At 40.1% G+C, this 20,649-nt stretch overlaps 1 protein-coding gene and 1 long non-coding RNA gene across 2 annotated transcripts; one reads left to right on the top strand and one right to left on the bottom strand.

Annotated features, from left to right (window-relative positions):
• The first annotated feature begins 47 nt into the window (after window positions 1–47).
• On the top strand, window positions 48–13,230 carry LOC122491383. Its single transcript, XR_006299345.1, has 3 exons — window positions 48–141; window positions 8,837–8,910; window positions 12,953–13,230. It is a non-coding gene; the product is annotated as an uncharacterized LOC122491383 (long non-coding RNA).
• On the bottom strand, window positions 8,554–12,956 carry TRMT10C (tRNA methyltransferase 10C, mitochondrial RNase P subunit). Its single transcript, XM_043594039.1, is given in 3 exon segments — window positions 8,554–9,583; window positions 9,586–9,979; window positions 12,802–12,956. Coding segments are annotated over 2 exon segments (1,269 nt in total). The 5' UTR covers window positions 9,968–9,979; window positions 12,802–12,956; the 3' UTR covers window positions 8,554–8,696.
• Window positions 13,231–20,649: the final 7,419 nt, after the last annotated feature.

Raw genomic sequence — 20,649 nt, 5'->3', positions numbered from 1 at the left:
GCCAGCTCGCGAGGCTGCAGCCTAGAGCGACCCTGGAAAGTAAAAAGATGCCGTTTTGGAAACGGAAGTGAATGTGACGTCATCCACAAGCGGCCTCTGAAGGGAGAGCGGGGAATGTTGTGCTGTGTCTGTGGAGCTCTGGTTAGTGGCTTGACTAGAGGTTGCTTAGGTTTTCATGGCCCAGAGAAGTGAGGGAGCACCACTCCGGAAACGTTGGTGGAGTTTTGTAAGGTTTTTGCGGACTAGGGTGTGGCTACAGCTGAAGCGATCAGGCTGTTTTCATTCTGGTCTTGCTGGACCACCTGTGCCTTTAAAAAAAAAAAAAAAAAAGAGGGCCGTGGGGTGCCTGGCTGGCTCAGAAGAACCCGCGACTCTTGATCTCCGGGTTGTGAGTTTGAGCACCAAGTTGAGTGTAGAGATAAATAAAACTTGTAAAAAAGTGGGGTGGGGGGGTGGTGCATTAAAAAAAAATCGACGTTTATCGAGCGCCCTCTTGTGTCAGACACTATCTTGTTTAATCCCCACGACAGTCCATTGTGGTATTCTCTAATGAGCTATGAGAGTTGAGGCCAAAGAGTTATTTGTCTGAGGTCACATAGCCAAGTGATAAAACTACTTTTTCTACAGGTCGCAATTTTCCTATCAAGAGAAATTACCTCATTCAGTTAAAATTGCAGTAATTTCCGCCTTATTTAGAAACCTTTAATGGATCCCTAGGGTTTTTAAGATGAAGTCCCACGTGTTATATTGGGCCCCAGCCTAACTTTTTAGCCTCATCTTCCCTTACTCTCTGTATTTATACTACCCTCTTGCCAAATGGGGTCAATTCCTTGTCTAGGGAACTAACTGGAGTTTGTGGGTTTGCCCTACATTAAAAAGTGAGTGTTTCAGAAAGTAGTCTTAAGGAGTCAGAATTTGGGTTTGAATCCCGGTTCTGCCCTTTCCTGGCTGAGTGAACCTTGAGGGTTTCTTACTATCTACAGACATATGTTTTCTTTACAAAAAAATAATAATTGTACCTCATCAAAGAGTGGTCATGGGGATCAGATGAGATAATTTCTATATACCACTTTGGTCGCTTTATATTTCCCTCAAGTATGTGTTTAAAAAAATGTCTCCATAGATGGCTTAAAAGTTATTTGACAACAGACACAATTAAAAGAAATTTTTTTTGGGGGGGGGGGAGCTTCTGCGTGGCTTAGTCGGTTAAGCATCTGACTTAGGCTCAGGTCATGATCTTGCGGTTTGTGAGTTGGAGCCCATATCAGGCTCTCCACTCTCAGCATGGAGCCTGCTTTGGATCCTCTGTCTGCTCTCTCTGCCCCTTCCCTGCTGGTTCTCTCTCTCACTCAAAATAAATAAATAAACTTAAAAAAAATGTTTTTGTTCACAGCTCTTTGTATTGCATATTTCATATGTGAAAAGTGCTTAGTATTTATGCGTGGATGACTCCTCAGGCTCCAAGTCTGGGGAATGGAGAAAGAATCAAAGCATGTCTCATGACAGAAGTAGAGCAGTTTGGTGGTGATATGGTGCTGTTGTGATTTGAAGTCCCTGGCCCACCCATTTATGTCAATATATGTAAAACTCAGCAAAACATTTTATTTTATTTACTTTTTTAAATGTTTATTTTTATTTTTGAGAGTGAGAGAGAGTGAACACAAGCAGGGGAGGGGCAGAGAGTGAGAGGGAAACACAGAATCCGAAGCAGGCTCCAGGCTCTGAGTTGTCAGCACAGCCCGACGCGGGGCTTGAACTCACAAGATGTGAGATCGTGACCTGAGCCAAAGTCAGACGCTAAACGGACCGAGCTACCGAGGCGCTCCAGCAAAATATTTTAAAGAGCAAGTATTAAATTCACATTTGTTTCTTTTTCCTTAGACGTGTTAATTACTGAGACTCACACATTATTTTTTAAATGGAGATGTAAACATGACTTGTATGTGAAACTAAGTATTTATTTATAGATGCCTGTATTTTTGAATGAGGAAAATGAAGTTTAGAGAGGTCCCATGTAGCTATCTAAAAGCAGATCCAGTTCCATATACCACACTGTAGAAATTAAGGATGGAAAATAGTAATCCATTCACTTGTCAGTCCAGGAAGTCATATGGTGCTTATCTCGCACAGCATTGTTTCCCAGTACCTAGATTATACCAGTTTCGATAAATATTCATTGAAGAAATGAGTGCAAGCTTCAGTAACCCTCTACAAATGAGTTAGAGTAGTGCAGGGCAAAGAGCAACAGTATTTATTGCATTAAAAATGAATTTAAACTCTAACTCTGCCATTTGCTAATTCTGTGAGTTTGAACTGATAAAACAATCTTAGCGAATATATTTTAGCTACAAAAATGTATTAATATAGGATTACTGAGAGGATTAGGTGAGATCATACTGGTAAAAATTGTAATGCAGGGCTTCACTCATGGTGGGCACTTAACGGTAGCTATTTTTTTGTCACCTCTAAAGAGTTATTCCAATAATGGTTTAAAAAGCTGGAAATAGAAGGCAATATGGACAACTATTTTATTTTGGTTTTTATATTTATTTTTTTTAAGTTTATTTATTTATTTTGAGGGAGGGAGAGGGAGAGAATCCCAAGCAGGCTCCACCCTGTCAGCACAGAGCCCGATGCAGGGCTTGACCTCACGAACTGTGAGATCATGGCTTAAGCCGAAGTCAAGAGTTGGACCCTTAACCGACTGAGCCACCTAGGCACCCCTAGACAGCTATTATTTTAATTTAGATGTTTAATTTGTGAGGTGACAGCTATAATATCTAACATTTATTCATGTTTACTATATGCCAAGCATAATTTGCTAGTTTTTAACATGATATCAAGTACATTAAATCATCACAACAAACATATGAATTAAGTGCTACTATTATCATTTTTATGGAAGAAGAAACTGGGACACTGGAAAGGCAAGTAAGAGGTGGAGTTAAACTTAAAATTCAGGCAGAGAGCTACAACAAAATCAGAGAGGAAAGGTAGCTAATCGGGGTTTCACTAACCTCCCGGAGATTATTTTATCGTATTTTATTTAAAAGTTTTTAGTGTAGTTCACATACAATGTTACATTAGGTGCAGGTGTACGACATAGTATTTGACAAGTCTCCACACTAGGCTATGCTTGCTGCAAGTGTAGCTACCATCTGTCACCATACTATGCTATTACAATATAACCAACTGCATTCTTTATGCTGTGCCTCTTATTCCTGTGACTTACTCATTCCATGTCTAGAAGCCTGTATCTCCCACTTTGAGTAGATTCTTTTTGTTGTTGTTGTTTATTTATTTTGAGAGAGAGAGCAAGAGAGAGTACAAGCAGAGGAGAGGCAGAGAGAGAGAGGGGGAGAGAAAGAATCCCAAGCAGGCTGTGTACTGTCAGCCTGGAGCCCATTGGGGGCTCGAACCCACGAAACGCAAGATCACGACCTGAGCCAAAAATCAAGAGTTAAGACGCTCAGCCGACTGAGTAGATTCTTAATACAGCCTTGTAATTTTATTATATTTCCCAGTACCATCCTCAAATTTGAGTGTACATCAGCATCACCTGAAGGGCTTGTTAAAATACAGTTGAAACTCTGGTGCTACTGCCGAGATTTTGACTCAATGGAGCCCCAAAATGTACATTTCTAACTAGTTCCCAAATGATATTGATACTGCTGGACTAGGGACCAAACTTTGGGAACCACTACCCTGATTATTTCACTTTCTTACACTATTTCACACGTTCTCTGCTCTCCACAAAAGTCCAATAGGTACTCCCCCTCAGCTGATGACTTCACTTCTTATTTTCATGGAGAAAATAATAGAAATGAAAACAGAATTCCTGCATATTCTCACCATATCTGTGGTGTAGTACCTTTATTTGTACTTCTATGGTCTTTTTCTGTGTTACTTATGCAGTAGATCCCATCCTTCTTGCTTATGCACAAGGTTGTCACTTCTCTCACTCCACTGCTTCATCAGATTATCAGATTCCCCTCCATAACTGGATCATTCCCAACAGCATACATACATGGTTTTATATCTCTCATCTTTGCAAAACCAACAAAAACAGAAGACCCTTCTATTATATGAGGTAGGTATCTCATATCTACCTCTAGCTCGTTACCATTTTCATTCATATAGCAACCCTTGAAAGGCTTATTCATATTCACTGTCTCCAATATCTCTTTGGTATCTGGTACCTACTGTGCTACTACCCTGGTCCAACCTACTATTATCTTTCACTTTTGTTATGGCAGTAATTTCTTAACTGGTCCCTGTCTTAGAATCTTGATACAGCAGCCAAAGTAATCCTTTTAAGATGAATCAGATTCATTCCCTACAGAAAATTTTATTATGTGCTAGGCACTGTACCAGGCCCTGGGAATATAGCAGTGAATAAATCAGAAAAAAAAAAAAAAGTTCCTGCCCCCATGGATTCTAGTTATCCTATTAAAACATCAGGAATATGTCATCAAGACCATGGATCTTCCAATCTCATTCACAGTAAAAACCAAGGGGCACCTGGGTGGCTCAGTCAGTTGAGCATCTGACGTCTTGCTTTCAGCTTAGGTCATGATCTCATGGTTCATGAGATCAAGCTCTGTATCAGGCTCTGTCCTGACAGCACGGGGCCTGCTTGGGATTTTCTCCCTGTGTCCTGCCCCCCCCCCCCAATAAATAAATAAATATTTAAAAACACCAAAATCCTTAACAATGGCGTAAGAGGCTTACACGATGGACCTCTAATTACTCTGACTTCATCTTCAGCTCTCTACTCACTCTGCTTCAGCTCCTTGTACCTTGAACTCTCAGGTTTTTGCACTCAAAGTTCTCTTGTTACTTCCTTCATGTCTGCTCTTCAGGTGTGCTTTGAATACTTGCTTGAAGGATATGGTTTAGGTATTAAACTGGGTAACATAATAGGGATAATAGTTAACAAGTAAAGACTTTTTTCATTTTTAGAAATATTTATTTTGCGAGTAAATGTGTGTGCAAGTGGGGGAGGGGCAGACAGGGAGAGAAAGAATCCCAAGCAGGCTCCATGCTGTCAGCAGAACCTGATGCAGGGCTCTAACTCATGAACCATGAGATCATGGCCCGAACCAAAGTCGAGTCAGATGCTTAACTGAGCCACCCAGGTGCCCCAAGACTTTCTTATAAAACTTTTAATTATTAAAATCTGGGAAGTTGATAGTATGTTTGAAGAGAGCACAAGGAGAGAGCTAGAAATGGTATTACATGAAAATAATAGGTAAGAAGAGATGATTAGAATATAGGCAACAAAAATTACCTTCAAAGTGGAAGAATACTATAAATTATTGGGTGTTTGAGATAGGGAAAAGCCACCTAGTGACTGGGAAATCAGATCATTTAGTTTGGAGAAATTGAAGCGGTGTCTGGGGTCTGTTAAGTTCCAAATTCCAAAACATTTGGAAAATTAAAATTGTATCGAGTTCAAACTGTGGATGAGTTTGCCATTGTGATTTATCCGCATAAGAGAGGAGTCTTAGAAATTAGTTACTGCTTAGCTATTTGGAAGGAATTTATTTTATTTTATTAAAAAAATTTTAATGTTTATTTTTGAGAGAGAGAGAGAGAGTGCGTGCGCATGCATGAGTGGGGGAGGGGCAGAGAGGGAGACACAGAATCCGAAGCCGGGTCCAGGCTCTGAGCTGTCAGCACGGAGCCTGATGCAGGGCTCGAACTCACGGACTGTGAGACCACGACCTGAGCCAAAGTTGGATGCTCAACCGACTGAGCCAGCCAGGTGCCCCGGAATTTATTTTTTTAATTCTAGTGTTACCCAGTGAAATACCTTAGCATACTATTACGCAGGAAGAAATAAAAATGTACTCCTCAAAAGGACAAATAACTTGCATATACTAGTATTAGAAATTCCATACATTTCGAAGGTAGTCTAAACTAGATAACTAGTTAATATTTTACTTAGTATTTATGGGCCAGACACCATATTAAATGTTTTATGAGTCAAGAACTATTTATCTCCTTTTCACATATGAGGAGAACTGAAATTTCAAGAGATTAAGCAATTTAGGTAACATCAGAGCCTCAGGTGAAGCTGAAACCCAGGGAGTATGTCTGGGACTTGGGAGATCAGTAAGGCACGCTAGGAGCCTTGTTTGTCTCACTCTTGGTGCCAGTCCTGCTAGGCAATCCTAACCCCTTGTTCTGAACCACTATGATATTTTATCTCCATTGTGTCTCAAATGGGTCAGGTATTAGCATTTTGCCACTTAGCTGGGTCTAACGGTTGAAATTCATTCATATCACACTTATTCTTCGTTTACATATCACTTTCTCAAGGCCTTTCCTGATCCCACTCACAAGCTTAGGTTAGGCATCCATTATTTTTCCATTTGCACTTAATACTCTCTTATTATAGAGGGTATAATTTATAGGTTGAAGCCTAGGACTTTATTTATATTTTAAACTTTTTTTTAATGTTTATTATTGAGAGACAGAGAGACACAGAGCGTGAGCAGGGAGGGGTAGAGAGAGGGGGAGACACATAATCTGAAGTAGGCTCCAGGCTCTGAGCTGTCAGCACAGAGCCCAACGCAGGGCTCAAATTTACAAACTGCGAGATCATGACCTGAGCCAAAGTCGGTCGCTTAACCAACTGAGCCACCCAGGCGCCCCTGAAGCCTAGGACTTTAAAATCAAACAGATCTTTTGAATTCTGAGACTACACTTAAAGGCTGAATTTTGAGTAAATTTTTATCTGTAAAAAAGATACTATTAAACAAGTAAGTTACAAGTACTGTAACACTTAAGTTACAGTACCTATAACTTAAATTATTCATGTAAACTGCATTTTGTTTGGCAGAGTAGATACTTAGTATTTGGTAAAAGATTAGCTGCTTTAAGAAATGTATTGGACAGCATATCTCATGTTAATTTCTAGTTCAGAAACTAGGTACAAATAGTTGGCCATCCATCTCTATTTTCCATGTTTTCAAAAAATTTAATGGTGCAGGTAGTCTACAATGAACGTTTCCTAAAGTTTTAGGGAATAAGTACACATTTTCTCAAGTATATTAGGACTTAGTAGGTAGCAAGAGGCAGAAACCCAGCTTTAAACTGGCTTAGGCAAAAAAGGGGGATCTATTAGATGGGTTATTGCATGAGGTTTGAACAACCAGTAAATACTAAAGGTAAACCTATAGCTGGATCTCAGGGATGATTGGGAACGATGATTTAAACAGCTCCAAAAATTGGTCTTATTTTTATATGCAAGCTTCACTCTCTCCTACTATAGCCTGTCTTCCTTCATGGAAAGGAAGGCCACCATCAATTCCAGAGCTTCCCATCTGTCAAGAGTTCACAATCAGATAGTGACACAGGTTATCTTAGTTCTCAAACCCAAAAATACTGGAAGAGTGTTCTGATTGGCCTATCAGATCCCCATCTCTAAGTTTGAGTGAGGTGTCTCCTTTGGGATATTCAGCTGTGGCCAGGGCAAGGTCTGTAAAAGTATGGCAGCTTCCATTCAAATCACATGGCTGGAGAAAAGGAAGTTTTTTCCCAAGAAGGGAAAGCTAGCTATACACTAATAGGGAAGTGCTGTATGTAACATTTATCAAATAAATTTTTTTTCTAAGAGAACAAGAAATGAATTTTGTTCCCTCAAACACATTTTTCATAACATAGCCAAATCCCATGACATGCCAAGGAAGGTCTTAAACTTTTGTTTAACAAAGATTCAGTTAAATATACTTTAGTCCCTATGACATGCCAAGCACTGTACCAAATGTTACCTTAATAAGTGAAACATCACCTGAAGTTTAAAATCTTTTTTGTATCAATTTTTGATGAAAGGGCAGTTGACATGGCTCAAAGAACATCTAAGAAGGAAAATGGAGTCTAAGACTCAAAAGTATTCATAAAAAAGCCACAGACATGGTACAATTGTTTTACTGTACTCAACAAACTTGGATGATTCTTTTTACTTTCAAAAGCTATTAAGTTTATGATAAACGGTATTTCCAAAGTCTTGCGGAAATTTAAGTGGGCAAAAAGACACACACTTCAGTTTATTTGGAAAGACAACCTTTAAATTTTTTTCTTAATGTTTTATTTGGTTTTGAGAGAGCCTGAGAGGGAGACACAGAATCTGAAGCAGGTTCCAGGCTCTGAGCTATCAGCACAGACCCTGATGCAGGGCTCAAACTCATGAACCGTGAAATCATGACCTGAGCTGAAATTGGAAGCTTGGGGCACCTGGGTGGCTTAGTTGGTTAAGCAGCTGACTTTGGCTCAGGTCATGATCTCGCGGTCCGTGAGTTCGAGCCCCGTGTCGGGCTCTGTGCTGACAGCTCAGAGCCTGGAGCCTGTTTCGGATTCTGTGTCTCCCTCTCTCTGACCCTCCCCTGTTCATGCTCTGTCTCTCTCTGTCTCAAAAATAAATAAACGTTAAAAAAAAAAAATCATTGAAGTTGGAAGCTTAACCAAGTGAGCCACCTAGGTGCCCCTGGAATGACAACCTTTAAAAGAACAAATGAATTCCATTTAGGAAGAAATAGACCAATAGAATTGTATTTCTACTCCATATGCTTCCCCCCCCAATTTTATTGAGAAATAATTGACATAAATCACAGTAAGAGTTTAAGGCATACAGCATCATGGTTCAATTTACACATATTGTGACCACTTATTTTTTAAGTTATCAAATATTCTCATTCAAGCCACCTTTTCTGTGTGTGTATATTTAGAGAGACTTTTGGAAATGAATTAAAAGGTTTTGACTTCTTTAATCTGTTGACAAGCTCTTGAGAATGTTGAGAAATCTCCATACAACCAGTATGTTTTCTCCTAGGAACAAACTTCAGAGCCTCTTCCCAACTACCAGTGTTTTTCAGACATAACAAAATACGCATCATCTGATCTAAGGTGAGATTTTTGGTACCAGTGTCCCACTGTAAATACCTATCTAATGGAAGGCATTCTGTTGCCAGTTTCAGCCGTTTTGCCTTGGCTAGGGATGTGCCTGTCTGCATAGCCTTATCAACAAAAGATCCCACTATATAAATCTTATCATGCTTGAAAGTTGTCATAACATTGGGAGAATCTGCAGTTAAATATATAATACTATCCTTTGGGAATAAGTCTACATGAGACTTTTCTGTTGCTGTTAATAGCAATTTGTCCCATTTTTCTCCATAACGTTTAACTAACTCTTTATGATAAGCGCCTTCTACTTTAAGGTTGCAGAAATAAATATGGAAAGGATCAACATTTCTTCTGTTCCATCCTTCACTTTCTAAAAGTTGGGAAACAGTATTCTTAAGTTCCTTTGGTTTCATATAATTTTCATAATCCATGTCAAAAACCAAAGGTTGTCCAAACTGCATGGCTTGAATACCTTTCCAGCCCATGGCAATGTCTATATTCCTATCCCAAAGTCGTAGAAATAGAAAGTTTTGCTGTTTATCTTCCTTAGTGGTTTCCAGTAATTGGTCTTTTTTGGCTTTTTCCTTTAATGCTGCTTTCGTTTCCTTTTTTATTTGCTTGGCTTTTTTAATTTTTTCCTTAATATATAAATATTTTAAGTATTTTTTTTTGATGATTTAGAAACACATTCCATAGCAGTTTTGAGTTCTTCTTCACTAATTTGTTCTGGTACTTCTTTGCCAAACAATCTCCACATCTCAATTAACTCCCTGATGGCAACTAGAGGGTCTTCATCCTTGCTGCTTGAGACTGCTGAAGCATCTTCTTCTTGCATGCTAGATTTCATTGTAATTTTCCACCCATCCAATCCCAGCTGTTCAGGAGGTGATGTACTCTCCTTCTTAGGATAGGACACAGTTGGTATTTTGGAAGACACAGATCTCTGCAGAATTGTTGAACATAAAACCCCTTTTTTCCTATGAATGGTAAATGGCACCAAAAATCTGCCAAAAGATCTTAAGGTGATACTACCACTCATTTTGAGGAAAACAGGCATGTAAGAAAACACCTATAAAAAAAGCAAAGTGTAGTAAAAAGTTAGATAAAGACTTTTAAAACCTCTCAACTAATTGTGCAAGTATAAATTTGAGACACCAAAATGCAACTGATTTTTGAAACACACAGTAAGCACAACTTTATTTGCTGTACCGTTAATTTTTCCTAGACTCCTATGGCCTAGAGTCTGTGATCACTCACCAGGCACAAAGTTTAAAGCTTATATGGGATCTTATTTTAAACACGAATTTCACTATTGCTTTAGGGAAAAGAATACCTTAAAGATCCCTTTCAGATTTGCAGCTAGGAGCCCAGAATATCTGTATTACTGGATAACCACAAAGTTATGTACTACTGATATGGGTTAGATCATGATGCTGTTTCTTCTCCATTCTATACTAAGCCCCTAACAGATACAGGCCCAAACACAAGATCCTTAACATAAGCAACACATGAAGACAAGAAGATAAAAAGCAGAAAAGTTTTATAAAGGATGGCAACTAGTAAAAAGCACTTAGGAGCTGCTGTATCAATGCCCTCATATGTTTTCAAAACAGGAATATAGAGAGATCTACTGATTTAAAAACAAACCTCTTTTCTCCAGTTCAGAGTTTATTTTGTAGCAAATAATGTTACTGCCAAACAAAAATGTCCAAAATTAGGGCAAATATATATAAGCTCCACAATTTTATCCTCAAGGTGTGGACATACATCGAACAATGAAGATGCTTAAAAATGTTAAACTAGGGGGCACCTGGGTGGCTCAGTTGGTTAAGGGGCCAACTCTTGATTTCGGCTCAGGTCTGATCTAGTGTTTGGTTGGTGAGATCGAGTTCTGCTTCTGACTCTGTGCTGACAGCTCGGAGCTTGCTTGGGATTCTCTCTCCCCCTCTCCGTCTGCCCATGGATGCTCACTCTTGCTTGCTCTCTCTCTCTCAAAATAAAGAAATAAACTTAAAACATTGTGAAACTAGTATGAGATTTGAAGAAAAAAAACAACTTTTTACCAAATGCAGTTGAAATACTTGAAAAATTCCTTCTTCCCTTGGCTTCATTTAATGACTGCATGCTTTTGGGAGTGACTCTCTAACCTGTGTCCTGATGCCCAGATGATGCCCCTCCCTTAAAAGCAGATGTGCCTCTGAATTTTTGTCCTTAGCCCCCCCCCCCCCCTTTTTTTTTGCAATCTAAAATTTTCTGTATGAGGTCTGATCTTCCTCCATGGCTTCAACCACCACGCATCAGAAGAAACACTTCATATGCAACATATTAAAATAATCTCTCTCCCTTCCCTTTCCAATCTGCTTCTCCTTACACATGGTTTTAGGGAGGGACACTGCTATCCATTCATTTGCTTAAGCCAGAAACTGGAAGTCATTTTATTACCGTCCTCTCTCACACCCCCCATATCTAATCCATCTGAATTATATTCACTTTACTTTCTTTTTTTTTAATGTTTATTGTTGAGAGGGGGGAAGGGGCAGAGAAAGAGGGAGACAATGAATCTGAAGCAGGCTCCAGGCTCCAAGCTGTCAGGAAAGAGTCTGAATCAGGGCTCGAACTCATGAACCTTGAGATCATGACCTGAGCCAAAAATTGGACACGTAATCAATTGAGCCATACAGGGGCCTCAATTCACTTTACTTTCTACATACATCTTGAGCCATTCACTTCTCTTGAATCCCATTACCCTAACTGCATCCCCTAGCCTCCAGATTTGCTCTGCCTCATCTCTAAGCCATTTGAAGTTAGTGCAAATCTGATCAATGCACTTGTATCATCCCCAACGTGTATTTTTAAGCTCATTGCTGCCAGGTTAAATCCCAAACTTACAAACATGGCTTATAAAGTTTTCCACAAAATCATCCTTTGTTTACCTCTTCAGCTACATCTCTAGCTATACTTCATCTCAAACTTTAGACCAAGTATTCCTCCTAGTAGTTCTTACAGCACCCTGTACCTCTCTATCACAGTACTTGCAACACTCTTTTGTAATTGCCTGGTTACTTATTTGCCTGACTAGACAGTAAACTCTATCAGGACAAGGACTGTATTTATATTAAAATTGAACCCAACATTTGGCAGTTTATGGCTCACAGTAATCACTCAAGTATTTTTCAAATAGATATCCTGGACCAATGCTTTTCACATATAAAACATGTTGAGACACCTGCATTTTTAAAAATTTGTTTTAAATTTGAGAGACAGCAAGAGGAGAGGGACAGAGAGAGGGACAGAATCCCAAGCAGGCTCCACGCTGTCAGTGCAGAGCCCTATGGGGAACCCTGAGATCATGACCTGAGCTGACACCAAAAGCCTCAGGCTGAGCCCACTGAGCCACTTGGGTGCCCCCAATTAAAAAAAAAAAATTCGCTTTTTTTTTTTTCCAAGTAATCACCCAATGTAGGGCTCATATTCACGACCCCAAGATCAAGAGTCACAGTTTCTTCGGATTGAGTCAGCCGGGCGCTCCATGTTTGGCCACCATTTAAAGAAGAAAAAAGTTAGACTCCCTATTTCACCAGGAGTCCTCGATCCTGTTATGAAAAAACATTTCAAAAACAAAGGTCTTCTGAGTTTTGTCTTTATAATTGGTTAAGATTTTTTTAGGATATCAGAGCAATGAAACCCAAATTTTAAAACAAATAAGGTAATCATTTTGGTAAACATTCCTCTTGTTCCAGGTATTGTGCTGCTTATAGTTTATTAAATCGCTGGGCTTCCACTTATCTGTGGGCCTTCTTAGCACGCATGCTCCACAACGTGTATCTTACAATGGTTTCCCGAGTTGTCCCACCGCAACACACACAACTAAGATAAGAAACATGCCCATACCAGGAGTGCAGAAACAGTGGCTCCGGCTCGTGCAAACCGCGGAGACCTGGAGAGGACGCAGAACTCTGTAGTGAAGTGCTGAGCCCAAATACGTGCCTCACACGGAATTAAGCCCGTTGGTTCATTTAGTTTCCGTCCCTTTCCGTTCCAGAAGCCGGAAATCCCGCCCCCTCTTCCCGGCGCTTCCGGATGACGTCCCGATACCAGGGGAAAGCCTTCTGGTCTGAAAAACAGCGCGGTCGGGAAGAAAGCTGGTAGCTGGCCTTGAGGCCATGCCCACGGCCTCTTAACAGGGTGTGCTTGTAGCTGGTTTTAGTCTATTACACAACTATTTAAAAAATTTATTTTCCTCCTCTCTTAACTTATTCTCTGCTTGCTCCCCGTATGTATAAGCATTTAACATGGTGTTAAAATAAAATGTTTTCACAAGTCTCACTCAACTTTAAACTGATGGTAGGAATGTAACATATGAAACTTTGTGCCTAGTTTATCACCAGCACCTGGTACAATGCTTGGACGATGGTAGGCGACACTATCTCTCACTCCCCTTAACTCATTTGTTAAATTTAATGTGAAAATTAAATTAAAGCCACATAGTGCAAATTAGTGGCCTTTGGGTCAAAATGCAGTCTGCAGGTGTTTTGTTCAGTCAGCACATTTTCAAGTATTTTAATTCAGTTGTCATTATTAAATTATAAGGCACAAAATCAAACACTGGGGGAAAGGACAGTCTTTTTCAAAGAATGGTGCTGGACAAAGTTGGACCCTCAACCTAAAACCATATAAAAATTAACTCAAAATGGATCAAAGACTCCAACATAAAAGTCAAAACTATAAAACTCTTAGAAGAAGACGTAGAAAACTTAATGACATTGGATTTGGTGATAATTTCTTGGATGACCCCAAAAGCACAGGCAACAAAAGAAAAAATGGACATTTTGCACTTAACCAAAATTACAAACTTTTGTACATCAAAGGACACTATTGACAGAGTTATAGATGTGGAATATATTTAAGAGGTAAAAATGGTAGAATTTGCTGATTGATTGGGATTTTGGTGTAGAAGGAGAAGAAGAAGCCAATATTCTAGTTTGAGCACCAGGGTAGACGTGATTAGTAGTGCAGCAAATGGGGAAAAGGAGTGGATGGGGTGAGGGCAGAGATGGTGTGAGCAGTTTTAGACCTGATGACTGAGCTCCCTTCAAAATCAGATGATGTCTCCTTTACAGTATATGGTAGTTGGCTGCATGGGTCTAGAGTTTGTGGGATTTTTAAATTTTTAAAAATTTTTTTAATGTTTATTTATTTTTGAGAGAGAGAGAGAGTGCACATGTGCAAGTGGGGGAGGGGCAGAGAGAGGGAGACACCGAACCTGCAGCAGGCTCCAGGCTCTAAGCTGTCAGCACAGAGCCCGATGCGGGACTTGAACTCATGAGCCATGAGATCACAACCTGAGCCAAAGTTGGATGCCTAACTGACTGATCCACCCAGGCACCCCTGCATGGGTCTAGAGTTAAGGAGAAAGAGAATGGACCATAGGCAGAGATTTGAGAGCTATGAAAGAGTCTTTGAAACCAGAGTCTGTGAAACTATGTGGGTGGAAGAGATTACCCAGTGTCTGAGTAGAGAGGAAGAGTAAACAAAGGAGACTGAAAATGAGCAGCTAGAGAGACAGGAAGAAAATAATCAGAATATGAGAGAAACCAAGGGAAGAGTGTTTCAAGGAAGAGAGAGACCCAATGGGCTTCAAATGGGTCAACTAGGTCAAATGCTGCCTATACATTATGTAGCACAGTCTGAAAAGCATCCATTGCTTTGGGACCATATACTGAGACTTGGAGGCTGAAGCCAGATGAAGAGTGGGTAAGGAATGAGTGGATTATGAGAAAATGGAGTCAGCAAGTGTAAGTGTTTTAATGAAATTTGGCAGGGGCAATATACAATGGATTCAGACCCCAGATGTGGGATCTAGGAAATTTGTGTTAATTATTATGACTGCTATGTTGGGAGAGACTTGATCAACTTAAAGGATTGTTAGCAAGGGAATTAGGAAAATAAAAGACAGTGAGAAGAGGGAACATCCTGAGAAGATTGAAAGAAGTGGTATTCAGAGGACAGTGGAGGGAATTGGTCTTGGACAGTAGGAGAAAATTCTACTTCTATAACAGGAAGACACGAAGAAATAGGTGGGGATAGAAGCCAATTTATAGACATGACAGCTTACTTTGCATTTCCATTTCTGGAAATTGAATTAAGTCTCTTATTTTTAATTTGTATTTGTTTTTAAATTATGTGGAATACAACTGGAAGGATTGGTTTTGAAGAGTGAGATGTGACCCTTGCCTCACTACAGGAGGAAAAGATAAATGTGTCAGTTCACATGGATCATAATCATAGGCTTAATGAAGAAACCCCTTTTGTTGCTTTCCTCGGGGAGGAAATTATAGGCCACATGATAATCCATCATAACTTTGACCTCACAGGAGGTAAATTTAACTTTATTAGCTCTGTAGCCATTTATTATTTAGTCTTTCTAACAGTGGTTCACAAAGTATGGTCCCTAGACCAGCAAGATCAGCATCAGCATCCCTTGGAAACTAGTTAGAAAGGCAAAATTTCATGCCCCACCTACCAATTCTACTGAATCAGAAACTATGGCAGTAACACCCATCAATCTTTGTCTTAATAAGACCTCCAGGTTATCCTAATACGCTCTAATGTTAGAGAACCACTGTGTTTGAAGAAACATTGAAAAGCAAGTAAGGAATTTCTTTAATGTTTTTATTTATTTTTGAGAGAGAGCCAGAGCACAAACTGTGGGAGGGGCAGAGAGAGGGAGACACAGAATCCAAAGCAGGCTCCAGGCTCTGAGCTGTCAGCACAGAACCCTACGCAGGGCTTAAACTCCTGAACTGTGAGATCATGACCTGAACTGAAGTCGGATGCTTAACAGACTGAGCTACCCAGGCACCCCATTCTTGTTTTCTTTTTAATAGACTTACCTTAGCAAATTTGCAAACAGTGTTCTCCTTTTTGTTAAGATATGTTTAGTATTCAAAAATCTTTTTTTTTAATTTTTAAAAACTGTTTATTTATTTTTGAGACAGAGAGAGACAGAGCATGAACGGGGGAGGGTCAGAGAGAGAGGGAGATGAGACACAGAATCTGAAGCAGGTTCCAGGCTCTGAGCTGTCAGCGCAGAGCCCGACGTGGGGCTTGAACTCACAGACTGTGAGATCGTGACCTGAGCTGAAGTTGGGAGCTCAACCGACTGAGCCACCCAGGTGCCCCAAGTATTGGAAAATCTTGATGCATTCTGCTTACAAACAATGATAATAGCCTATTACCTCTAACTATTTTCCACAAGAAAGGGAGAAAAAAATCATCATATTGACGTCACAAGATCTTAGGATTTTCCTGAAGGCCTCTCATATCAGTCTTTTTAAAAATTTTATTTATTTATTTTATGTTTTTATTTTATTTTTTGAGAGACAGAGACAGAGCACTAGTTGGGGAGGGGCAGAGAGAGAGGGATACACAGAATCTGATGCAGGCTCCAGGCTCTCAGCTGTCGGTACAGAGCGCAATGCGGGACTTGAACCCGTGAGCTGTGAGATCATGACCTGAGCTGAAGTCAGATGTTTAACTAACTGAGCCACCCAGGCGCCCCTCTCATGTCAGTCTTTTCAATATCTTTTTTTTTTTTTTTTTTTAATTTTTTTTTTTTTAACATTTATTTGTTTTTGAGACAGAGAGAGACAGAGCATGAACGGGGGAGGGGCAGAGAGAGAGGGAGACACAGAATCGGAAACAGGCTCCAGGCTCTGAGCCATCAGCCCAGAGCCCGACGCGGGGCTCGAACTCCGGACTGCGAGATCGTGACCTGGCTGAAGTCGGACGCTTAACCGACTGCGCCACCCAGGCGCCCCATCAATATCAATATACATCTCTGGTATGCAGTTTATAGCTGAGAACTGGACATGTCCTTTTTCCCTTCAGGCTTCAAAAACATAGATATCAGAAGTCAGAGTATGGGAACAGATAGGGTGATGCTTGGGAGAGAAAGCTTAAAAAACCTTAATTTTCAAAGCAAGCATTTATCTGTAGCAAAAATGCTGATGTTTTGAAGAAAAGGAGAAACCAGTTTCTAAATGTACAGAGCTGTTGGGGCACCTGGGTGGCTCAGTCTGTTAAGCAGCTGACTCTTCATTTCGGCTGAGGCCATGATCTCATGGTCGTGAGATCAAGTCGCACGTTGGGCTCTGTGCCAACTGCACAGAGCCTGCTTGGGATTTTCTCTCTCCCTCTCTGTCTGCCCCATCCCCTGCTCTCTCTTTCTCGAAAATAAATAAACATTAAAAAATAAACATACAGAGAAGTTTATTAAAACAAGAAAAAAATTAAAATGGCAAGATATTGGGGCGCCTGGGTGGCGCAGTCGGTTAAGCGTCCGACTTCAGCCAGGTCACAATCTTGCAGTCCGTGAGTTCAAGCCCCGCGTCAGGCTCTGGGCTGATGGCTCAGAGCCTGGAGCCTGTTTCCGATTCTGTGTCTCCCTCTCTCTCTGCCCCTCCCCCGTTCATGCTCTGTCTCTCTCTGTCCCAAAAATAAATAAACGTTGAAAAAAAATAAAATGGCAAGATAAACATAGTTTTAGAGCAAAGATAATCTTATGACCAACAACTGAGTTGAGTTCCTATACCATTAGTTTCAACTGACATCATTTCTGATGTGGTCCAAAATATGTTCCCCAATTTTTTGACACTCTCTCTAAAAAGTGGAGCCTAATTCCTCTTCCATTGGATTTAGTGACTCACTTCTAACCAATTAAAAAATAAAAGTGGGCCAGTATGCAACTTCAGAGAGTAGGTCATAAAGAGGCAGTGCATTTTCCTGATTGCTCCTTCACCTGGATGATTCACCCTTGGGGAAGCTGACTGTCATGTCCTGAAGACACCCAAGTGACAAATTTCAGAAACTTCAGTTAGGCTCCTCTGAGCCCTCTTCTGGAATAGTCCTCAACCTTGGCCTTCTGTAAGGCTGCACAGTTTAGTCTTAGCAAGAATCTTGCTAAATCAACACCCCACTCTTGATATCTGATCATGTTCCTCATTCCCCACTCTTGATGTCTAAGTCCTTGACCTGCCTTTAGTAATAAGCCCCTTATCCTGATGTCTCCTCTTAGTAGTTTTCTGTCACTGACACCCTCACTCTGCTCTTTGGTTACAAATTTCCAGCTATCTTTGCTGTATTCAGAGGTGAATTCATTCTCTCTTCCCTATTGCAATATCCCTAGTTGCAACAGTTTTGAATAAAGTCTTCCTTACCATTTTAACAAGTGTCAGAATAATTTTTTTCTTTAGCAGAAGCAGCCTATGGAAAAGGTCCACCTGGTGAGGAACCAAGGCTTCCTGCCAAATAGCCAGTCAGGTTTTAGATCACTGCAACTCCAGACAATCTTGACTGTATGCTCCTAAGCAATACTGAGCCAAAATTACCCACTAAACTTCTTCTGAATTTCTGAACAAGAGAAACTGTGAACTAATATTTTTTGTTTTAAGCCACCAAATTTTGAGGTTAATCTATTATGCAGCTATAGGTAACTAATACACCTGACTACCAGATTAAATAGTAAATTGGGAGTTATGAGAAACATCAACTCCAAGTTAGTTAAGTGCAAGATAGAATAACTTTCATGGAAACTTTTTAAAAAAACTTTTTTCTTTTTTGGTGCTTTTCATATTAAGTGCATTAAATGCATTCTAGTTAGACTATGTCAAAAAGGACTTCAAAGCTCACCTCATTTACAAATTGGAAAGTAAGGACTGGGAGAGAGTAACTGGTTTAAGCAAGCCTTCATTAAAAGCCTTCACTAACCTTTCCTTAAGCAAAGGTTCATTTAAAACCTGCACATCCTGATTTACAACTCAGTGTTTTTTCCCCCCATTATGCCACTTAAGACATGGTACAGAAAGAAATTTGAAATATGTCTTTCTGATAAAGATTTGTCTTAGTTTGTCTGGGTTGCTATAACAGAGTATCACAGACTTGGAGGCTTAAACGAATGTTTATTCCTCACTTTTCTAGAGGCTAGGAAATGCCAAGAGCAAGGCACTGGCAGATTCCATGTCTGGTTAAGGGCTACTTCCTGATTTACAGACGACTCTTTTCTTGCTGTGTCCTCACATAGCAGAAGGGAGTTCTCTGGGGTGTCCTTCATAAGAGCACTCATCCCATTCATAAGGACTCCACCTTCATGACCTAATCACCTTTCAAAGGACCCACACCTATCACATTGAGGATTAAGATTGTAACATATAAATTTCAGAGGGACACAAACATTCAGTACATAACAGGGATTATAGTATATGCTGGGTTAAAAAAACACTGTGAATAGGAATATTAGAAAGACACTAGAAATAGCTGTATCAGAAAAATCTGTATGTTGGGACTCCTGGGTGGCTTAGTCGGCTAAGCATCTGACTTCAGCTCAGGTCATGATCTCATGGTTCGTGGGTTCAAGCCCTGCATTGGCCTCTGTGCTGACAGCTCAAAGCCTGGAGCCTGCTTTGGATTCTGTGTCTCCCTCTCTCTCTGCCCCTCCTCTGCTCAGTCTATGTTTCTCTCTCTCTCTCTCTCTCTCTCCCTCTCTCAAAAATGAACATTAAAAAAAATGAAGAGAAAAATCTTCATGTCCTATTAGATGTGGTAGAGTTAATTCTTCAAATGTCATGTCTTGTATGGGTTCTTCTCTTACCCATCTATGGACAGAGCTAAAGATAATTTGTAACCCCCTCCTTTTTCTCTTTTTAAACTTCTGGAACAGGGGCATCTGGGTGGTTCAGTCATTTAAGCATCTGACTCTTGGTTTTCAGCTCAGGTCATCATCTCACAGTTCATGGGCTCAAACCTTCGTCCACCTCTGCACTGATAGCACAGAGCCTGCTTGGGATCCTCTCTCTCCCTCTCTCTCTGCCCCTCCCCTGTTTGTGCTCTCTCTCTCTCCTCTCTCTCTCAAAGTAAATAAATAAACTTAAAAAAAAAAACTTCGGGAACAGCCAAAATAAATTTTTTTTTGTCAGTAGTCCCTATTTCAACAAATAGTATTTCTATCCATCTAGTTGCTCAAGCCAAAAATCCAGGAGTCCTCCTTCTTACTTCCTTCTCCTTATTCCTAACCTCCAATCATAAAATTTTGTTCATAGGAATCACAGTATTAGTATTTAGCATAAGTATTAAGTAATTAAATATTAGTATTTAAGTATTAGTGTTAACTATATTAGTATTCGTAGTTAAGAATTAATATTAAGCATTTCTCAGAATACTACCAAAATTAATTTGGTCTCCCAGCCTACAAGCTTGTGCTTCTTCTAATCTATTCTCTGAACTGTAATTAGGATATTCTTTTTTTTTTTAATTTTTAATGTTTATTTTTGACAGAGAGGGAGAGAGAGAGCGAGCACAGAAGTGGGTGGGTAGGGCAGAAAGAGAGAGGGAGACACAGAATCCGAAGCAGGCTCTAGGCTCTGAGCTGTCAGCACAGAGCCCGACATGGGGCTCCAACCCACAAACCATGAGATCATGACCTGAGCTGAAGTCAGATGCTCAACCAACTGAGCCACCCAGGCACTCCAGGATATTCTTTATAAAATGTAAATCTGAGAATATTCTCCTGTCTAAAACCATCCAGTGTTTTCTACTGTTATGAGAATAAAGTCAAAAATCATAACCATGGCCATTGCAGCCTTAAGCAAGCTGCCTCTGCTTATTTCGTTAACTTAACTTTCTAACTACTGACAAAACCTCTCCTTGACCAAATCTGAGTCTGGCTCCTCTGAGCCCTCCTCT

The sequence above is a fragment of the Prionailurus bengalensis genome, chromosome C2 (genome assembly GCF_016509475.1).
Source record: "Prionailurus bengalensis isolate Pbe53 chromosome C2, Fcat_Pben_1.1_paternal_pri, whole genome shotgun sequence".
Lineage (NCBI taxonomy): Eukaryota > Metazoa > Chordata > Mammalia > Carnivora > Felidae > Prionailurus > Prionailurus bengalensis.
Note: the sequence above shows the minus strand (reverse complement) of the source record. Positions and strands in the feature narration are given on the sequence as shown.